The following is a 23,235-nucleotide window of genomic DNA, read 5'->3' on the forward strand; positions in this document are numbered from 1 at the left end:
GCTTGGAGTCTAACCCATTTGGTTGTCTTCACCAGTGACCCCTCCTATTGGGTTTTGCTGCACTAAGTGAGCAGGTCGCAGCCCTCTGGTCAGGTACCTGGGAGTGATGAGGAGACTGGGAGAATAGTGAGAATGAATACGCAGAAAAATGAATGTAAAGAATACTGTGGGTTTGTACACTGGATTCTAATGAAGGGAACCTGAAACCTGAGAACACTGGAGATCCCCGACCCGCCCACCAGCTGCCGGGTCCCGGCACCTGAGGGCACAAGCAGATGATGGCCGTTCAGTGTGTATGAACGACCATCATCTACAGATATAGCTGCAGATCACTCGATCTGCAGATATATCTGTCAGGTGTGTACCCACCTTAAGAAGGAAGCCCCAAGCGGAATTTAATGTCCCATTTTCTGAGTTCCTCAGTAAGTGAATAAAGCATGTGGTGCTGCTGTAACATTTTCCAGGAGAGACCCTGATCAATTTGAACTGAATGTCCATTGATGAATATCTGTAAATTGACAGGCCTTTTTCAGAGTCTCCTCTTTAACCATGTGATAATGAAGACGGCATATAATATCCCGGGGTCATTCTGAGGGCATGCTCTTAGGGTAGACAGCCCTTTGAGCCCGGTCAAATAGAATTCAAGAATCAGGGTCTGCATCCAAAACTTTGTTAAAGATTTTGGTAAGCGCATCTTCAATACCACTCTGAGTGACATGCTCCAGTACACTCCGAATTCTTAGGTTATTTCTACGGCCCCTATACTCAATCAGCAGACGAGACTGACGAGAAAGCATTTTGTGAAGATATTCAAGCTTTGTATTCACCGCCTCCCGATGGTCTTCCAACGGCACCACCTGTCAGCAACCTGAGTGAGATCAGGCTGAAAAGAGGCAATATGGGTCTGAACAATTTCCTGTAGCATATTCTCCAGTTGGTGGAAGTCATGTTGGATATCCTGCCCAGTTGGAAGAGACCGCAGATGATGCAGTATTTCACTGACATCAGAGCCTCCAGCTTTTGAGAAAGATGAGGTGAGTGGGGTTTGGGAGTGGAGTGTCCTTCAGAGCTTCCCGAGGCCATGAGTGGAGAGCCAGAACCCAGCGGAGTAGGCACTGGAGAGTAGAGCTTCCCAAAGAGTGTGAGAAAAGCAGTGTTTGAAGAGGATTTAGCTTAGGGATGGGCAATAAGTGGCCCCCCCAGCTGTTGCACAACTACACATCCCAGCACGTCTTGCCACATTTTTGCTATTTGGCCATGCTAAAAGTGTTGCAAGGTATGCTGGGATTTGTAGTTCCACAACAGCTAGAGGGCCGCTTAATGCCCACCCTGATTTAGCTGGAGTAGCAGCAGGCTTTTAGAGGTGCTCCTTCTCCCCATGAGGTAGGTCATCTAAGGATTCCCACATATAAGACAATCAGAATACAGGCAGGCACAACAAAGGTGTCACATCTCAGGTTGCCCCCAGGCTTGGACTGGACTGCCAGGAATTCAGGGGATTCCCCGGTGGGTCCCAGTGATTTATAGCCACTCCCTCTGCTGCGAGAGGGCAGGGCCTAGCCTATGTTACTGGCACCTTGTTACAAACTTCAGTTTCTTCTCAGGCAGCAATTGAGTATCCCGGCAGTTGCAGGCTGCATGTTGCAGGCTGGCTGGTGACATAATGGGGGAGAAGCTTAGCAAAGCCACTTCAGTGCAGACGATTCTCACTTGTCGGACAGTCAAAGCAGAGGATACCCTGTTCACTGACCCTCCTGGCGGCTGGGGGGTTTGCAGCGGGGGGAGGCGAGCGCTGGCTTATATTTGTGTTGTGGCATTCTGTGTATAAAAGCAGCAGCTGCCTGCTGATTCCTGCAGTGATGTCACGGGCAGTCAGCGGGAGGGAGGAGCCCAGGCTGCTGCAGGAGCTCACTGCACAGGCACAAAGCAGAAGAGACAGGTCCATTCATCACTGCATAGGCAACGCAGGGGGGTTTCCGGTTGCCTGGAACCCCCCTCAGCCCACACCGTGACCACAACAGAAATAGCAATATAACAGAATTTTCCTAGTGCTGCAAGTTCTTCTCAGTATCACAAATTAAATAATCAGCACCACCTGTGGATCTTTTAACATGTGTCAGCCAGTAATAAATACCCCTGTGCACCAACTAGGAGATCTGGAAAACATGCACTGTTAGGGGTGCACTGATAAATATCATTGATAGGGTTAATTATTAATACTGTAGAATAATACACTATCCAGTACATAAGGAGACCAATATGTACATATATGTTGAGGGCAGTGCTAGGTTCTTCTGCTGCTCCCCCAGACTCCCGGACTTGCTCCAATGTTCTGGAATGGTGCCCACATCTAAAAAAAAAACATTCTGCTCAGACAGGATGGCCCTACTGCCGTATCTAATGGCATATTGTGATCACTGATCCTGTACATGCTGGAATTATGACACACAAATCACAATACACTTTGTATGACACATATTAAAGCTGTTTAGTGCTAATAATGTCCTCTTAATGGACTGGCCGCACTCAGGACCTCATTCAGAGCCGGTCGCACAGAGCGTGCGGTCGGTCTGAATGAGAGGAGGACCTCTTGAATTTTCAAGACGTCCTCCTTTGCGGTGGTAAGGTTGTGGGTTAACACCCACAGCCTTACGACCGCCTAAGGTGATGGTCGCGATGGTCAAGACCATCACGACCATCGGGGCTTACAACGAGACCCTAGGGTAGGGTCTCCCTTGTCGTAAGCCCCGGAGAGCTTTCGGCTCTGTCTGAGCCGGAAGCTCTACACTGACATCACTAGTGATGTCAGTGGGGCCGCCCCCAAACGGTAGGCGTTCCCATGGGAACGCCCCCGTTTGGGCTGCCACCCCCCCGGCCCGCCTTCCAAACGGGGCGAGCTGTCAATCAACATTGACAGCTCGCCCCCTTTGGATCGAGACCCGCTACGACCGGCGCTGTTGGTCGTAGCGGGTCTCACACATGCGCACGCCGGCGCCGTCGTGCGCATGCTCTGTGGGGGGCCATCGACCCGGTCCGAGCGCATCGGCGCTAACGACCGGGTCTGAATGGCCCCCTCACTCTGGAAACCCCCCTCTAGAAATTCTGCGTTTGCCACTGCACTGAGAAGGCATTTCCTCCCTTAGGGCAGTTAAGTGCAAGTGGTGGTGAGAAAAATGTTTTAGTGCCATCTAAGGGGAGTGGTATATGGGGGGGAGGTGGATTTATTTTTCTGGGGGGTGCTGTGTTTCAATATTGTCTATGGTTGTGGTGTATTAATGTTGTATTTGTGTGGGGGTGGGGTGTATTGATATTGTGTGTGTCTGAAGGGTGTATTCATATTTTCTGTGTTATATGTGGGTCACCGATGCTCTCTGTATTATTAATAAAATACAAAGTTGGTATGTCACTTGTGGCGCTGCTAGTCTGTAAATTGTCCTTTTTGCATATTATTCGTCCAATACGGAGATGTATACACGTCCCAGCGTGGCATATGAAATAAGATGGTTTTCTGGGCATTCAACTGAAATATTCCAATGTGATCCAAGTTCTCATAAAAATTTAAATAACAAGACCATAGTGTAGTAAGCCAAAAGAATATATAAATATTTATTCAAGAACAGAATTGCAAGTGTCACTTTTAGGTTAGCAAATAGACTAAACAGTAAAGTGCACAGTAATGCTGGCCATATACCTGCACGATTTCGGGATGATTGTCTGATTTTCAACGCGTCATACGATGAATCGTGTAGAAATCGTGTATTTTTTAAGTATGATACGATCCAATGCGCGCTCCAGCAGCTCCTAAAACGTATCTTATGATCAGATGTGCAGCCCATATGATCCGTCGTATTCGTATGCCGATTGTGCCATGTTTATTCACCATGCGATGAATCGTGCGTCCGAGCAGCATCATTTGTAAGAAAAAAAGACCGATGTATGCACGGAAGATCCATGATGCATGCATCTGTCTGTAAAAAAAATAAGCACAGATGCAGGGATGGTTCAGTGAGAACCATCCGTGCATCTGTGGAAAAAAAAAAAAATGTTTAAAAGAAAAAAATGGCATAATGCCCCGAATGCTGGTACTTGTGGTTCTCCAAGTACCAGCATGCAGGGGAGGCTTGCTGGGACCTGTAGTTCCACAGCAAAAGACGATATTTTTAACTATTTCAAATGCACCACACTACATAAACAACCCGGCACCTACCGCACAGGGTTGCCGCTATCAGCCTGGGGTGCCCTGGAGAGGGGGACCCCTTTATTGGGGGGGATCCCCAGGGATCTCCGGCCAGGGCTGACTAGAGGTCAGGGTTATTGCTTCGGCTGGGGGGCCTGGTGAAGGGGCTCCCCTGACTGTGGCATTAGCGCCCCACTAGAAAAGTCTGGTGCTGGAAAATATAGGGGGACCCTACGCATTTTTTCCCCCTGTATTTCCAGAACCAGATCAGAGCCCAGTGCTGGTTGCACAGAATATGGGGGACCCCTACGTCGTTTGTCCCCCATATTTTGGCAACCAGGGCTGGTTCTGACTAGCCCGATGCTGGTTGCGCTTGCATACGGGGACCCCTACGTCGTTTGTCCCCCGTATGTTGCCCAACCAGCACTGGGTCACTAAAGCCCGGGGCTTGTTGCTCTTTGGGGGGGGGGGGGGGGAGTCACGTGTTTTTTTTTCTTTTTTCACAGATGCATGGATAGTTCTCACTGAACATCCCTGCATCTGTGTTTATTCTATTATTCTATTAAAGACAGATGCATGCATCACGGATCTCCCCGTGCGTGCGTGCATCAGTCTTTTCTTTTATATTACAAATTACGCCGCTTAGACGATGGACGCACGATGCATCGTATCATGTGATTGTATGTCGCCGTGTGTCAATTGTGTGGCCAGGGAGCTGCCGGGGAGTTCAAGGGAAAACGTAAGTTGAATCGTATCTTATGCTGGTCTTATTAGTGTATAGCCAGCATAAGAAATAAACTTATAAAAAATCCCAATCGACTATTAGGTAAAAGTTTGAACTGTATCGTGTTTGGCACCTTGCCAGGTGCCACAAAGTGAGTATAGCGGGAGATATCCGGAATCCTTCCCTTCTCCCTTCTAGGCAACTGCCAGACCATCCACAGAAGGTCATCTAAGTTCAGCAGGTAGGTGCAGATGGGTACATACACTGTCGCCAACACGTTTTGAGTGCATTCACTCTTCCTCCGGGTGGATTCCTAAAAGTGACACTTGCAATTCTGTTCTTGAATAAATAGTTATAAGTTCTTTTGACTTACTACACTATGGTATTTATCTTGTTTTTTACATATTTATGATAACTTGGATGCACATTGGAATATTTGAGTTGAATGCCCAGAATACCATCTAATATATGATATTTCATATCCCACGCTGGAACGTGTATACATCTTCGTAGTGAAAGGACAATTGACAGACTAGAAGCGACATACAAACTTTGTATTTTATTATTGATGTTTATTGTTTGGGATTTGGTGGAAACCCCGAGTGTGACGCTGTGGCCGCTGAAATTCTAGTATGCCAGTGCTTTTCCACAATTCTTATTGTTATCTGCTCTCTGTATTATATTGTATGCACTGCGATACCCTGCTTTATATGGTGGGCACTGCGACACCCAGCATTATATGGCGGTCACTGTGGTACTTTCTGTATAACATGGCGGTCTCTGCGGCACTCTACATTATATGGTGGGCACTGCAACACTCTGCATTATATGGAAGTTACTGTGGCACTCTGTATTATATGGCTGTCACTGTGATGCTCTCTATATAGTATGGCGGTGACTGCAATGCTCTGTGATGGGTGAGATAGTGTAACACGGGCAGCAATACTTAGCCCCTGAGTACAGTTGAGCCTGCATGCTCCATTGAAACGTGTGGATGCCCCAGAACCACAGAAAAAGTGCAGCAGGCACTGGCACCTTAATGTAATGGGACTAACAATGGGTCTTTCCCTCACCGTACATACATTTCAGTCTTTACAATGCTGATAGCTGTATCACAGCTAGCCCAGTGTAACTAGAGCTACAGCTTCTAATCCCTATGCCTTCTGGAGACTGGATGTAAAAATTCTTACTTTCCTGATTTTAAACTATAACTAGAATACCAGAGTCAGCATTATTGTTGTTAATATTTAATTTGGCTATGGACCTGTGCAGTTTTCTTATTTTACTTATGCTCATATGGTAGCAAGCCACACCCCTGGCGGGCCACACCCTTCACCTTTGTACAACCTCCCTTCAGTGGGCCCCTACCATTGCCCCTGTGGGCCCTTCATGTCCCAATCCTTACATTTTAGGCTGCTAAGCCAGGGCTGCATTTGCAAGAGTGCTTAATTTAAACTGTAACTAGAATTTTTAAATTGAAGCCAGAGTTATTCAGGAGTTAAACAGGAAGATAACAGAAGGAGAAACTAACTATTCCTGCTATTAAGGACTGTTTTTAACTACCTCCACACTTTCAACATGCCTATGGATTGTGCCTGTACCTGGATCCCCAATGCTACTCACATCCCTCCTGACTGCCTCATGATATCTGCTTATCTACTCCAACTATGCCATACCAAACGACGCAGCAAGTTGACCCCTCTAATGGACCAAGCCCCCAAGTCTTGAGGCTTGATGAAATTTGGATCAACTCATTGTCCTTTCCTCCTAAGTTTAAACTAACCTTTCCATAAATGTTATATTACTGTCACCCTTGTATCCAGCCCATCTGTGTCACCCCTCCCCTTAGAATGTAAGCTCTCATGAGCAGGGCCCTCTTCTTCATGTGCTTCTCCTTCACTGGATTATACTCTAATTTACAACAGTACCCCACCCTTGGTTGCCGACACCATACTGCTTATCTAAGTGTTATGCAGCAATGAATTAATCATGTATCGGCCCTGCATTGTTTGTACTGTTAATAACTGTTTTCTTGCGTGCTCATTTGTTTATGTACACTGTAAGGCGCTTTGTAACCCTTGTGGTGCCATATAAATAAAGGATAATAATAATAATAATAATCTGACACTGGTTCCCCTCAGCATTGTGTGATTAAAGCAAAGCAGCCATCTTCATGGCAAGAGACCCAGTGCATATACAAATACAAATCCCTCAGAGCTAACCCCATTCTAGTATCAAGGCATAATAACTGGGAGATTATCCCAATAGGGCATCTGGAAAATGCCAAGAGACTGTCCTAAGTAAAGAAGGTAATTGTCTGGCAGGGGTGCTGTGAGGTGATTATTGAAGGGGAGGGGGAGTGCTGTGGTTATTGAAGGAGGTGGACATTGACGGGGCTTTGTTTGTTTGTTTTCCTGGGGGGGGGGAGGCGCCTTTTGTTTTCTTTTCACCTGGGGGCCCATTTGTTTTACATTTTTCCTGTGGGACCAACACATACTTGACAACTCTCCCTCATTGTCAGGGGAGACTCCCTGAAATAGCAGCAATCTCCCTGTCTCTCTGAACACTCTACCAATCTCCCTGATTGCACCTTACCCCCATTATGACACTGTTATATATAAGAAAAAACAGAGATATATACATTCAAATAGGATCATTAGTATCATTTCCCTGCATTGGGTATAAGGCACAATGATCCCTATGGTTACATATATTTTCTGAAAAGTATCAGTGTGTTTTAATGAACAAGTAGATCTTACTCATTTACATGTGGATGTAAATCAGTATTATGACACGCCTCTCAGATGTAGCAGTACACGCCCACTTTACCGCCGCGCTTATAGGTGTTGCTTTCACAATCTCCCTGAAATGCTTTTTCAAAAGTAGGCAAGTATGGACCAACATGTGTGTTTATTTTCGTATGTGTTGGTTTTTATTACCTGTGTGGAGCCAATGTGTTTTTTTTTTAATAATTAAAATTAAATAATGATAAATATAGTTGGAGGGGGGCACTCCAAAATGTCTCATGGTGCTAGTAGAACATGGGCCTGAGGGAGTGCTTTGCAGTGGACATTGAAGGTGCTGGGGGTTGCGGTGAGGTGTTTATTAAAAAGGCTGGGGGTTGCTGTGATGTGGACATTGGGGAGGGAGGAATGCTGTCAGGTGGACAGTGAAAGGGCCAGTGAGTGCTGTGAGGTGGACAGTGAGTGCTGGATTAACATAGGCCCACAGGATCCAGTCACAGCAGTGCAGACCAGAGAAAAAACTTTTCTCCTGTCACTTCCAACAGCATTCCAGTGCCGTGCCCATTCACCTCCTTGCCGGCAGATCTGAAGCCCCATTAATCATCCCCTCACCCTTCTCCCATTGGGACCGCCCGAAGCTCCTCTTCCATGCAGTTCAAAGCTCCGCCTCCGGCCGTGCTAAGCTCTGCCTCTGGTCCGTCCACAGCCGTGTCCCATGAGTTGAAGCTCTGGTCATCTGATGTAGGCAGCACATCTAACCGCCTTCTGTGAGTTGATGAGGGAGATATATGCTTCCCAATACTGTATAGGGCACTTATAGAGCTGCAATGTGTCCTCATGTATCATATAGGGTCCACATTAAGCCTCATTGTTTCCTCTTGTACTGTAAAGGGCCCCTATAGAGCAGCATTGTGTTCAACCTTTGTCTTTTGTACGGTATAATGCAGCCCAGGTATTTTAGCTCTGTACTTTTAAACAGTATCCCCTGTACTTTATATAAGTTTATAGGTCATCCATTATATTTCAGAACTGTACAGTCACAACGATGCTCCCTGTATGATATGTTAGTCACTGCGATGCTCTCTGTATTATATGTAATTCACTGCAATGCGCTCTGTATGATATGGAAGTCATGATATGTCAGTCGTTGCGATGCTCTCTATGATGTCAGTCGTTGCGATGCTCTCTGTATGATATGGAAGTCATCCGTTGCGATGCTGTATGTATGATGTTAGTCACTGCAATGCTCTGTATGTCAGTCGCTCACTGCAATGCGATGCTCTGTACGATACGTCAGTCACTGTGATGCTCTCTGAATGTCACTTGCTGCGATGCTCTGTATGATACGTCAGTCACTGCGATGTTCTCTGTATGATGTCAGTCACTGAGATGCTCTCTATTATATGGCAGTCTTGATGTCAGTCGTTGCAATGCCCTCTGTACGATGTCAGTTGCTGCAATGCTCTGTACGATGTCAGTCGTTGCAATGCTCTCTATATTATGTAAGTAACTGCGATGCACTCTGTATGTCAGTCACTGCGATGCTCTCTGCAATATAGGTTTGTCACTGTAATGTAGTACAGTCAGTAGTGTAGATACCTCATTAAATGCAGCAGGTGCTGGCACCTTAATGTAATGGCACCTGCATGTGGCTTGTAGGGTGCCTCGAACGGCACCCTGTAGCCACCAGCGCTACTACAGAGCTGGTGGCGGTGCAGGCAACCCTGCTGCCTAGGCATGACATAATGATGTCATGGGCATAGGTGGCGCAGTGCTGGCTAGTTACGATAGTAGTGGCATCCCTCCCCGCGGTGCCACCAGGGGCGGGGAGGGATGCTGTGTGCGCGGCTCAGCAAAAAGGGGGCGTGGCCTCTCAGGCAGGGGCATGGCATTGCAGAAAAACTCCCGTGGTCCCGTTATTACTGGGGGCCCGGAGGTTCGAACTGCCCTGTGTGCAGTGCCGGCCAGATCCCTCACAGTGTCAGGAGCAGAGTGCTGCACTTAATTATGCAGTGCAGCACCTGGCTCCTGTCACTGAGGGGGAGTCTGCACCTTGGTGTCACCCCTCGGCGGGTGACACCGAGGTGCGGCCCGCACCCTCCTTGTGAGGCAACTGTACGATACTGCCCACAAGCCTTGCCCCCCCCATCCATCACTAGTCACACCAATATGCCCTTCATAGATTTCAGCTCCAGTACTGTAAACTTCTCATTATAAAGACAATCAAATGCAGTTACAGTAGGATAAGCCATTTATTTTACGAATATCTCAGATAATTCATGCAGGTTGCCGTGTTTTCTGTACATCAAAGGCTCATAACCTGGTGATTCATGTCAGCCATACAAAACCTTTTAAAATGCATTTAATCTATTGTGAAAATATTCCTATCACTCAAAAAGTATATAAAGAAATTCCCGTAGCGTTACAGAACTTGTGTTTAGCATAGTACACTAATTTTAATACTAAATTCAATTAAAGCAATTGTTGACTTAGGAATGGGCATGGAACAAAGTGTATCCATGTCCAGTCCTTAATATTTTTTCACATAAATATCAGTGAGTGTTACAGCAATTTGCTCTATCTAATGTAATCTGTACCTGCCTCACAGTGTAGGCAGTCATTTTGTGGGCTCCATCAATATCAATGAGAATGCAGCCAATTACTTTGTGCATCACTAGTTCCTAGTAAACCGATAGGCTAAAGATTAGTTCAGCCCACAAAAATGGCTCCTTGCAATCTGTGTAAATGACAAGTTCACATTACCATAGGCTCAATCAGTATACAACCTTTCTATTTGCTAGGAACTAGTAATATCACCAAGGCACTGCCTAATATGAAGTACTGGTTCCTATTGTAGATAGTGTGCTGTACTAGTATTTATGAGAATGTAGCCTGTCTCCATTCTATTTAGGTGATAAGTATAGTTTAAGCTTAGTTTCCCTCATATAAAGGCTGTGCTAATGAGGTGATAAGTATAGTTTAAGCTTAGTTTCCCTCATATAAAGGCTGTGCTAATGTTAGTGTGATCAGAGGGCTAAAACTCTAAGTTAGTCCCCTGAGTTCTGGCAGGCTCCTTGGAATGGCTGTTCATCTCACATATGCTTTCATACAAATTCTCCTCGGGTTGCAGAGTTGGAAGATTTGGCTTTGAAATGCATTCAGCACCCATGTTTATTGACCCCTGAATGTTCTCTCTACCCACTGGCTTCTTTTTCTTGTGTACTTTGGAGTACATGTCTTCAAGCTGCAAGACAGAAAAACAGCCATTAGTATCCCTTACCATAATGCACCAACCATGGAAGAGCATATGCTTATTAGCTACAGAAGGAAAGTGCTCATTTCTATATCAGCGGTTCTCAACACTCATCCATAAACATCCTCAACTGGTCAAGCGATCAACATCAATGCTGTGTTTCTGGGGCTAAATCACACGTTTACTAACAGGCTTTTTTTTTTTTTTTAAAGTATTAGTAAATGAGTGATTAGTCCCAGAAACACATCAATGTTGATCCATTTTCATCGATTTTAAATCCATGAAAATTGACCTTTAGCAAATATACCCCTCTGAGTTTAGAAAACCTGTTCTACCTGATCAAACTAATCTTCCAAGTTATTAACACTTTTTTTTTAAAGTTTATTTTATATTGGACAGATGTCTGAAGGCATAGTGCTCTTTAAAGCGGTTTAGCCATAGTTACCTACTCTCCCAGACTGTCCAAGAAAATGACAGAGGTTGATTGTTTGATACTTTATCTCTCTTCACTTTATTTCTCTTTGATTTGATAAATCTGGGTAAGGTATGATATGTCAACATTGTCCATGTTGACCTTCTTATAGACACTGATGAAATGTCGACATATTATCGGGCGGATCGTCCCAATAATTGCAGCGTGTATGGCCAGCATAAGTAATAAGAAAAATAAAAACACAATCTCAAGGTATAGTGGACATGAATTGGGGAAGTATACATCACCATATTGAAAAGTAAACCAGTTGTAAGTTTACACATCATGAAATACATAAAGATGGTGACACGTGACATCCAATATAAAACAGATAAGTATAATTTATAAATAATAAGAAAATGTAAAACAAGGCAAGCAGTACTCCAGCATCAACACAGAAAACAAAAAGGGCGGGAAAACAAGGTGCTATTAAGGCAAATACACTTTAGTGTATAGCATAACCAGGTCCATCTAGAGTCTAGATGAAGAATAAAAATAAAAAAAGAAGTACAGGTTGAGTCTTCCATATCCAAATATTCAGAAAAACGGAATATTCCGAAATACGGATTTTATTTTTAGCAATACAGGTTGAGTCTCCCATATCCGTAATTCTATTAACCGAAATATTCCAAAAACCGAAGTTTTTTTGGGCAGCCATGACGTGACCTGGCGTCGTGACGTCACAGATCAATGACCAATCATTAGCGGCGTGGGCATGGTCTATATGCCGCGCTCCCTCCACTGCAGCGCAAGCCAGGCACTTCGTGACACCTGCTGGACTCCCCCGCAGCACCTGATGTACCCTATTGCAGGACCTACCCCCGCCGCACATGCCGGGCCTCACGTGACACCTGCCGGACTTCACCCGACACCCGCCGGATCACTCACGACATCCACCGGACACCCCAGCAGCACACACCAGGCCTCCTGTGACACCTGCCGGACCCCTCCGCTGCACACGCCAGGCCTCCTGTGACATCTCCTGGACCCCCCTGCAAGGTATTCTATTAACCGAAATTATCCAAAATCCGAAATGCTCCCGGTCCCGAGCATTTCGGATATGGGAGACTCAACCTGTACTATAATAAAACATTTGGCTTTTGATGGTTCAATGTACACAAACCTTGTTTAAAGCACAAAATTATTAAAAATAAAGTATAAAATTATCTTCAGGCTTTGTGTAGAAGGTGTATATGAAACAAATGAATTTCATGTATGTACACAAACTTTGTTTGAGCTACAAAATTATTGAAAATGTTGTATAAAAGGACCTGCAGGCTGTGTGTGTACAATGTGTATATAAAACATAAATGCATTCTGTGTTTAGATTTGGGGCCCATTCCCAAGATCTCTCATTATGGTATGCAAATATTCCAAACAACGGAATATTCCGATATCCAAATACTCCTGGTCCCAAGCATTTTGGATATGGGAGACTCAACCTGTAATAGAGAGAAGTCAGTCTCATCCAGAGTCCACCTCTCAAACTGCAGGAGGCAGGTCTGAGCCCGGCGTGGCAGAAGTATATGGGAAGTCCAACCATTTAGCCTATATACATTAAATTTAGCCTTTGCGTTTCTAGGTAAGACGGCATACTCCTCATGCACTGTAGCACTATTCATTTAAAATAGCCAGTCCACATATTGAGGCCCCGAGGGGGTTAGCCAAGCACGAGCAATACAGACTTTAGCTAATGTTAAGGAGTGAACATCACAATGCTTAGTAAATGTATCTATCATTTCCACAAGTAACACACACAGCTTCAGGGACAATATCTGTAGAGCATTTGCACCACTTTAGACCAAAAGCTAGATAACTTAGCACAGTCCCAGAGAAGGTGCCAAAATGTACCATTAATACTTATGCATTTAAGACAGTGAGAGGTTAACCTCCCCTCAAATCTACATAAACATTTCGGAGTAAGATATGTTCTGTGAAGTAGAAATAATTGCATTTGCTGAAACCGGACTGACGTGGTGGCCATACAAATACTACCTAAGGCAGGGCTGGATTTTAGGAGGGGCGAACGGGGCGGGCGTCCAGGGGCTCCCACACCGCCTGAAAATATTAACTGGAACCTGGCCACTCACCCTCGCCGGCTTCCGGTCCCGGCAGCATCACAGCACAGTCTCACTGCCACTGATTCACGGTCCCAACAGCAGAGGCGGATTTAGGCCTCACAAGGCCCTAAGCAAGATACCAATTTGGGGCCCCCTTCCTCAAACAATTCCCCTCCCAGTCAGTCTGCATATGCCAAAACCCCCCACCCCACCAGTAAATCAGTGTATGCCTAAACCCCCCGTCCCAGGACTGGATAATTTTTAGATATGTGGATATTATAGAGAAGGACTTATGTCTACAGATGTGCCAGGTTTAACCCACACACACACACCTCCCGACTGCACCCGCACCACCCCCAACCACCCAATTGTAGCAGGTAAATGTAGGTGAAAGCTGGAATCAGTAAAGGTGCCTGCCAGTGTGAGGAGGGGGGAGGGGTGTTGCCGGGCCCAAAGCACCCTGCCCCCCCACACTGGCAGGCGCCACAAACCCCACACCTGCACCGCCTCTCCCTTTCCCCAGTAAAATCGAAGGCAGCAGGCGCACATAACCTTCTATTCTAGTATCCACTTTGGGCGGTAGCGCACCTCAACTTCTATCTTCTTGGCTTCCCTCACATGCAGGCAGACAACACAGTGGAGAGCAGGAGAGGAGACACAGCAGCACCCAGCACCTGCCCAGAATCAATGAGCTGAGAGTCTGCGGGGCATAGAAGTAGAAATGCACATAGACAATCCAATAAACAGCCCTGTCACTGCAGTGGCAGAACTAGTGAGTGGTGGACCCAGGTGCAACAATATGCATTGGGGCCCCCTCCCCACTGCTAGCTAGGGACTATCTGCGCGCCAAAGGCACGCAACCGAAAAAGGAGTGTGGTCTTGTGGGGAAGTCTCATATAAAGCAGAGAGTATCACAGTTAGTGCCATATAAATGCAGAGAACATCACAAAGACTGCCTAGTAATACGGAGAGCATCGCAGTGAACGCCATATAATGCAGAAAGCGTTGCAGTAAGCACAATATAATGCAGAGAGCATCGCAGTGTGCGCCATATAATGCATAGAGCATCGCAGTGAGCGCCATATAATGCAGAGAGCACCACAGTGAGCACAACATAATGCAGAGAGCGTCACGGTGAGTACCATATAATGCAGTGAGCGCCATATAATGCAGAGAGCATCACAGTGAGCGCCATACACTACCGTTCAAAAGTTTGGGGTCACCCAGACAATTTCGTGTTTTACATGAAAACTGACTTTTATTTATCAAATGAGTTGCAAATGAATAGAACATATAGTCAAGACATTGGCAAGGTTAGAAATAATAATTTTTATTTGAAATAATAATTTTGTCCTTCAAACTTTGCTTTCGTCAAAGAATGCTCCTTTTGCAGCAATGACAGCATTGCAGACCTTTGGCATTCTAGATGTTAATTTGATGAGGTAATCTGAAGAAACTTCACTGAAGCACCTCCCACAAGTTGGATTGGCTTGATGGGCACTTCTTGAGTACCATACGGTCAAGCTGCTCCAACAACAGCTCAATGGGGTTGAGAACTGGTGACTGCACTGGCCACTCCATTACAGACAGAATACCAGCTGTCTGCTTCTTCCCTAAATAGTTCTTCCATAATTTGGAGGTGTGCTTTGGGTCATTGTCCTGTGGCAGGTGGAAATTGGCTCCAATCAAGCCCTGTCCACAGGGTATGGCATGGCATTGCAAAATGGAGTGATAGCCTTCCTTATTCAAAATCCCTTTTACCTTGTACAAATCTCCCACTTTACCAGCACCAAAGCAGCCCCAGACTATCACATTACTTCCTCCATGCTTGACAGATGGCGTCAGGCACTCTTCCAGCATCTTTTCACTTGTTCTGCGTCTCACAAATGTTCTTGTGTGTTATCCAAACACCTCAAACTTTGATTTGTCTGTCCAGAACACTTTTTCCAATCTTCCTCTGTCCAATGTCTGTGTACTTTTGCCCATATTAATCTTTTCCTTTTATTGGCCAGTCTAAGATATGGCTTTTTCTTTGCCACTCTGCCTAGAAGGCCAGCATCCCGGAGTCACCTATTCACTGTAGACGTGGACACTGGCGATTTGCGGGTACCATTTAATGAAGCTGCCAGTTGAGGACTTGTGAGGCGTCTGTTTCTCAAACTAGAGACTCTAATGTACTTGTCTTCTTGCACAGTTGTGCACCGGGGCCTCCCACTTCTCTTTCTACTCTGGTTAGAGCCTGTTTGTGCTGTTCTCTGAAGGGAGTAGTACACACCGTTGTAGGAAATGTTCAGTTTCTTGGCAATTTCTCGCATGGAGTAGCCTTCATTTCTAAGAACAAGAATAGACTGTCGACTTCCGGTGGGCGGACCAAACGACCTGGCCGCACTTTTAATGGGCTCCCAAGCCGGCTCCATATAGCCGAGACATAGCGCCGCCGGAGAGACTCACTGCCTCACCTAAAGCCACCCTGAGGTCTCTGGGATAACGCGGGTAAGAGCGGCGCATGCCCCGGCCCCCCGCACTGCCCCACAACACCGGAGTACAGCCGCATTGGAAAAGCGGCACTGCCCGCGGCCGCCATCTTGAATCGCGGCCGGGCATAATTTCTCCCCTCCACACTTTCAGCAACAGCCACCGGAGCTATCATTGGACCCATAGGAACAAGCGGGACGCCTGGACACCGTTTCAGGGACGCCCCTCAGTTACAAGCTCCCCGCTGGCCACACATCACCCGCGGCCGCCATTTCTTGAGACCTGACTAAGCTACTGCAGCAAGCGCTTACCTCCTTTCACAATCCTCTCTGTTTGCTGCTCACACCAGGGAGCAGGGTGGTGTAGCTGGGTCCTCATACTGTGATCTTGTCCTGTCTGGTCCAAGGATAGTGCTCACAAGCCATACTATAAGTTTTAATTTACAGACCCAGTGTCATATATATCCTGAACACCTGGGGCTCCCCCTAGTGGCTCCTGATTAAATCGCACATCACATCCCTATACCATGGAGAAGTTTGTGGCCAGACCACAGCGTGCACCTAAAGGTCAAACTACTAAAGGGAAAGACAAAAATGTAGCTCCATCATCATCTCCTGACTCTCCTACTTCACCTCCAGCTGACAATATTCTGGACGGAACCTCTAAATTGACTCAATTTAGTACCGCCTCAATAGCTAAAGCCCAAGAAATATCTGAGCTTCTTTCTCCCTTGCTTGACAAAAAACTGTCCGGCCTCAAAGAAGCTATAGAATCAGCAGTTTCGCAACTTAAGGAACATGGTCGACGCTTTACGGAAGCAGAACAACGTATCTCCAATGTTGAAGATGAGCTAACAGAGGCACAAAGCGTAATACGTACACAGGAATCAGCGATCTCTGCTATGCAGGAAAAATTGGAAGACTTAGAGAATAGGAATCGCCGCAACAATTTAAGGTTAATAGGCCTACCGGAATCTGTTAAGCAAAGAGATCTCATGGATTTCGTCTCTAAATGGTTGCCCTCTGAGCTCAATTGCTCGGCTTCTTCCAATACCCTCATCATAGAACGAGTTCACCGCATAGGCCCTGACCGTGCTTCTGACCAGAGAAGACCTAGGCCTGTCATAATGAAAATGTTGAACTACCTAGACAAAACTCGCATACTGGACGCCTACCGCAAATCAGAAGGCCTCACCTATCAGGGACACAAATTGTTGTTGTTTCAGGACTTCTCGTATCAAGTAGCAATGAAAAGAAGAGAATACTCCACTATTTGTAAAGCATTATTTGATCTGGGACTGAGATTTGCATTAATGTACCCTGCGAAGCTGAAAGTCCTACATAACGGCAAACAACACTTTTTCGATTCTCCATCGTCTGCAAAGACTTTCCTGGACTCTCTAACTGACCAAATCACTCCTCAAAATGATATCGTGACTTAAGAAGATACATTTAATTGTACAAATCCGTCTCCTATCGCAAACATGGAGAGTTTGTTATTGGAAATATATATCTTATGCTTGTTTTCAAGATTTCTGGTTATTTTAACAACTGCTAAACGTCAACGGCAGAATTGTCAAGATAATCTCTGGTTTGTTGTTTTCTCCCCTTCCTTTTACACATTTACCATTCCTCCTCTTTTATATCCCCTTTTTTATTTTCTTTTATTTCTTTTTTTCAATTATCGATACTTTTATACCTCACTGGGTTTAAATAGGCCCGTAGAGCCTTATTTTTTGGTTCTTAAAATTTTCAAAAATTGTAAGACTGCATTATGTTTGTTATATTCCATACATTATGGCAGGTCATGTTTTTGTTTTTGTTTTTGTGTTATGTGTATTTTTGTAATGGCACTTTCAAGGTTTTACTGCAGGCGCTCTCTGCATGCTGGGACTGAGAGCGTGATGGTCTATTTACGATGGTTCATTTTTTTGATCTACAGAACAGGTATAGGATAATACAATGTCTCACTCTATTGCTGATCTCACTAAAACACAAAAAAACATAAGATTTTTAACTTGGAACGTAGAGGGTTTAAACACCCCGATTAAACGGCGTAAAATACTACAACAACTTAAAAAATTTAAACCTGACATAGCAGTGCTACAGGAGACCCATTGGAGACAGGGTGACCCTAATACTCTTAGAGACTCATGGATAAAAGATTATACAGCTGCATCTTTCACATCTAAAAAAAGAGGGGTGCTGGTGATTTTCCATAAATCTTTAAAATACACAGTTGTAGACTCGATCCTGGACACCGAGGGCAGATTTCTCTTTCTTAAACTGAATTTAGAAGGTGAATTAATCACGCTTGTCACTTTGTACGCTCCCACAGGTCACAACAATGCATTCTTCTCCGATCTCTACGCCCGACTCCAGAATTGGGCAGAAGGCGCCCTCGTCATAGGAGGAGACTTCAACACTACTCTTTCTCCTAGTCTGGACAGAACGGGAGCATCCGGTGAGTGGCGGGGCAGCACATCTCCAACGCTACAACTACTAATTGAATCCCTCGCCCTAGTAGACCCATGGAGACACCTCCACCCCTTAGCACGTGATTACACGTTTTACTCCCACCCCCACCACTCCTCAGCTAGATTGGACTTCTGGCTGGTCTCAAGCTCATTAATTAATAGGATTCAAACATCTCATATAGAAAACATAGTCATCTCCGATCATGCGCCTACATGGTTCACGTTACAACTATCTACCCCCAAAACATCTTCCTTCAATTGGAGATTCCCCTCATACTTATTCACTTCTCCAGACTTCAAAAAATACTTAGAACAACAATTTCTTAATTATAATAATGATAATGCTTCTCATATTGGCGACATATCATTGTTCTGGGTGGCATCTAAACAAGTAGTGAGAGGGCATATTATGGGATATGTTTCCCATAAACGCCGTAAACTTAACACACGTTTCACGGAATTGAGTAACGCCCTATCACAATCGTATGCCATTATGCTGCAAAATAACAACACAGAGACACGGCGGAATTATTTGAATAACAAAAATTTATATGACACATTGTGCACTGAAAGAGCCCAATATTATCTAGATTTCCAGAAACATCGCTATTTCCGTTGGGGAAATAAAGCGGGCAAACTGCTAGCTAATATAGTGAGAAGTCAGAAAACATCCTCTCCCATTCTTTCTCTTAAAGGTCCCCTAGGATCATTACATACCAACGAGGACATTGCGGCCTCTTTCTTACAATATTACACAGACTTATACTCCGCACAGGATGATAACCCTGTTCTGGGGATGAACTTTTTGAAAGAGGCTAATCTACCTTCCCTCTCTGAAGAGGCCCGCGACTCCCTAACAACTCCTGTTTCGGAGTTGGAGGTTGCTCTAACTATCAAGTCCCTGGCCAACGGAAAGACACCCGGCCCAGATGGCCTTAGTGCCGAGTACTACAAAATATTAAATCCACTTGTAACCCCTCATTTAGTTTCCTTATTTAATTCAATATTGAAGGGAACCTCAACACCACCAGACTTTAACCAGGCCCGAATTATCCTTCTCTTGAAACCTGAGAAAGACCCTACGCTGACCCAATCATATAGGCCAATATCTCTGCTCAACCAGGACTTCAAAATCCTCACTGGTATTATCGCTCAACGTTTACAATTAGTATTGCCACATCTCATACACACCGCACAAACTGGGTTTATGAAAGGACGACACTCAGTGATCAACGTCCGACATTTGATTGCAGGATTAACTAAATCTCACCAAATGAGAAATAACCAAACGCTCCTTGTCAGCTGCGACGCTGACAAGGCCTTTGATAGGGTGTCGTGGAACCACCTACTGCGCATCTTCCAGCTACAAAATTTTGGTCCCGAATTTATTACATTATTCAAAACAATATACCACACCCCTATAGCATTCCTAACAGTTAACGGCCTGAATACTCCATCCCTTAGACTACATAGGGGAACCCGACAGGGTTGTCCCCTATCTCCTTTATTATTTAACCTGGCTATAGATCCTCTTATCCGCACCTTTTTGCTATGTCAACAATGGCAGGGAATAAATATCGGAAATAATACTTTGAAAGTCTCCGCGTATGCGGATGACTTATTACTGTATTTTGAGAACCCACATTCTGCCATACCTAAACTCCTTCATATCCTGAAAAACTTCCATATTATCTCTGGTTTTTTGATAAATTATAACAAAACAGAGGCCTTGGCCCTACACTCGGACGTCACAAAAAACTGGAAAAATTCTTTCCCATTTAAATGGGCCAAAACAACTCTAAAATACCTAGGCCTTAATATCCCGGCACATCCCTCCGCCCTATACTCAGTCAATTTCCCTGCTTTAATACAACGTACACTTTTAGATTTTAAAAAATGGAAACATCTCCCACTCTCATATCTCGGTAGATGTCAATTAATTAAAATGATATCTTTTCCTAGGATTTTATATCTTTTTCAGATGCTCCCCTTGCTTCCTTTAGAATCTGATTTAAAATTGATTAACAAAGCGATCAGCAAGTTCATTTGGGCGAACAAAAAACCCAGGATTTCATTATTCAAACTCAGACAACCACCTGCTTTAGGCGGAATTAATCTCCCTTGCTTAAAATCTTATGCTATTGCGTCAAATTACCGATACGCAATTGACTGGATTAGAGGAACAAATGGATTTGCTGACACGCTAATAGAGCAATCTTTTAGTGTTGAAATGCCATTAGCTAGTTTGCTACACACACGACCCTTGTCCTTTCCACCTCACGTAGTACAAAATCTACTACTACATACTACATGCTTGGCTTGGCGCCGAGCCAGAACTCAAATGAGAGTCCCTCCCAATGTCTCCTTGTTCCTTCCTATCGGCCATAACCCAGGGTTTGATGCTGGTTTTCTAACACAAACTTTCAAAACCTGGAACACACAGGGATTGCGTTACATATATCAATTATTGGATCTCTCCACAATGACTATTTACTCTCATAACCAAATACAGGAAAAATTTCCCTGTATCCAAATCCCTTTATTTATATATTTCCAAATACGTAGTTATGTCAATACTTTACTCCCTAAAATTCCCATTATACCTGGGAAAAATGGTTTGGATGATGTGCTGTCTCGCTGCCTCTCTATGTCATTTTCCACTTCTATGCTATACACCTATATACGCCGGGAAATAAATTTGGAAGTGGAGACGGTGGGATTTGCCAAGTGGCATTCCACATTCCCTAACATACCCCTATCCACCATTTTGAAATCTTTTGTTAGACTCAATAAGCAATTAATTTCGGCTTCATACGCGGAAATGCAATATAAATTATTGCATCGTGCCTATTTCACCCCCAAATTAAGACTCATCACAGGTACTTCCACAGACTCAAATTGTTTTAAATGTGGTCAACCTGATGCAGATCTAATGCATTGTATGTGGCACTGTGCGGAGGTACAGAGGTTCTGGTCCTTGGTACACACCTATATTTCCACCAAGTTGGGAATTGCCTTTGAACTAACACCCGAGTGGGCTATGTGGGATATTGTACCATCATCTGGATCATCCTGTGCCCCTGGAGGTGCCCGTCTATTACTAGCAAAGATTGCAGCAGCTGCAAAAAAAACAATATTATCTCAATGGATATCCACTGACACTTTAACACTCAGTCTTTTACAACCTAGAATTACGCACCTATTTAATATGGATTGGTTAGAACTATCCCTTAATAAAGACAAGGAAGCAGAGAAGTTCTTTAATATTTGGCTCCCATATGTTCACACATTAACACCTCAGGTTAAAGACACGCTTCGAGCTGCAGTTCAACTTACAGCCTGGTATAATGAAGAAACCTTGTCTTCAGGTGAACCACCATTTTAATTCCTGTATTGTTACGTTCCTCATGGATACATTGTATTGCACATCACTGTTGTGGTCTTGTTGATGTCTTGCCATTTTCTGATCAATATGTTATATTGTTTATTGCGGTTTTACAATAAAAATATGTTTTAAAAAAAAAGAATAGACTGTCAAGTTTCACATGAAAGTTCTCTTTTTCTGGCCATTTGGAGAGTATAATCGAACCCACAAAGGTGATGCTCTAGATACTCAACTAGCTCAAAGGAAGGCCAGTTTTATAGCTTCTCTAACAAGCAAACCCGTTTTCAGCCTCTATACACCTATGTAGATATTCCTTTAAAAACCAGACGTTTGCAGCTAGTATAGTCATTTACCACATTAACAATGTATAGAGTGTATTTCTGATAATTTAATGTTATCTTCATTGAAAAAAAACTGTGCTTTTCTTTCAAAAATAAGGAAATTTCTTAGTCACCCCAAACTTTTGAACGGTAGTGTATATATTTATCTTATCTATCTATATCTATATACTGTATATCCCCCCCACTCTAAATTCTGCATTTTACCCTGGCAGTGGCCAATTTCTTTATGGGGCCCTCACAACGGAAGATGTGTAAAGAGATAAACATGGTATTGCTGAAACACGTACAACAAATTAGGCTGCTCCACCATCTTGACTAAATTAACTCTACCAGCCAATGTCAACGGGAGTTTGCAATAAGCTATATGCTGGAGTGTAGGTAGACTAATTATGGACAGACATTCAGGATGATATAGTTTAATAAATTACTGGAAAAAACCATGTTCCCAGATATTAATAGCGGTCTAACCAACATAGCGATACAGTCAATGGTGGGGATAAAGAGCCGGAACCCTTGAGAGGGAGTATCAATGATTTGTCCTAAATGATACTGAGGCCTGAATAAATCCTGAAACTATTAACCACCTACTGTACAATACAGTAGACAAGGACACTTCATAATCAGATTAAAACAGCAAAAGGTCATCCGCGTATAGCGTTACCTTATCCTCTCTGCCAGCACGAACGAGGGCAAGGGTGAGGAGACCGCAGGGCACACACACGGGGATCGGCACTTCGGACCTCTGCAGAGACGCCGGGCCGCAGGATGGACAGACTACACAGAGTCAGTCATGTGGCACCACACCGCTATCAGAGCCATGAAGAATTAGGAATTAGGTCCTAACCTAATTGGGTAATTAGGTTAGGACAAACAATGAATCAAATAGAGGTTCTAGATACAAAGTTTTGTGGTGTATCCTAGAGTCAGTATTTTCATACCATGTGTGAGAATAGATATAGAAGACTCTTTGTGGGGCACACTTGTAATAGTGAAGAATTAGCTAAAATTTTACTTTTATTGTGAATATTAAAATAGGTAGGATTATTTTAAACAAACAAACAGAAAGGACTTCAATTGGGAGAAAAATTTGTGACTCTTAAAAAATGGAGTTTATAGTATTAGTGCCCC

General features: G+C 44.3%; 1 protein-coding gene across 1 annotated transcript in view; it reads right to left on the reverse strand.

Moving 5' to 3' along the window:
* Positions 1-9,940: 9,940 nt before the first annotated feature.
* Positions 9,941-23,235, reverse strand: part of LIME1 (Lck interacting transmembrane adaptor 1) — a 31,801-nt gene continuing 18,506 nt past the window's right edge. Inside the window, exon 5 of the mRNA XM_088466986.1 lies at positions 9,941-10,889. Coding sequence (XP_088323112.1) covers positions 10,680-10,889 — 210 coding nt within the window. The 3' untranslated portion in view covers positions 9,941-10,679. The remainder of the gene's footprint in view (positions 10,890-23,235) is intronic.

Source organism: Taudactylus pleione, unplaced genomic scaffold, assembly GCF_031769625.1.
Source record: "Taudactylus pleione unplaced genomic scaffold, aTauple2 ptg000069l, whole genome shotgun sequence".
In the NCBI taxonomy this organism is placed as follows: Eukaryota; Metazoa; Chordata; class Amphibia; order Anura; family Myobatrachidae; genus Taudactylus; species Taudactylus pleione.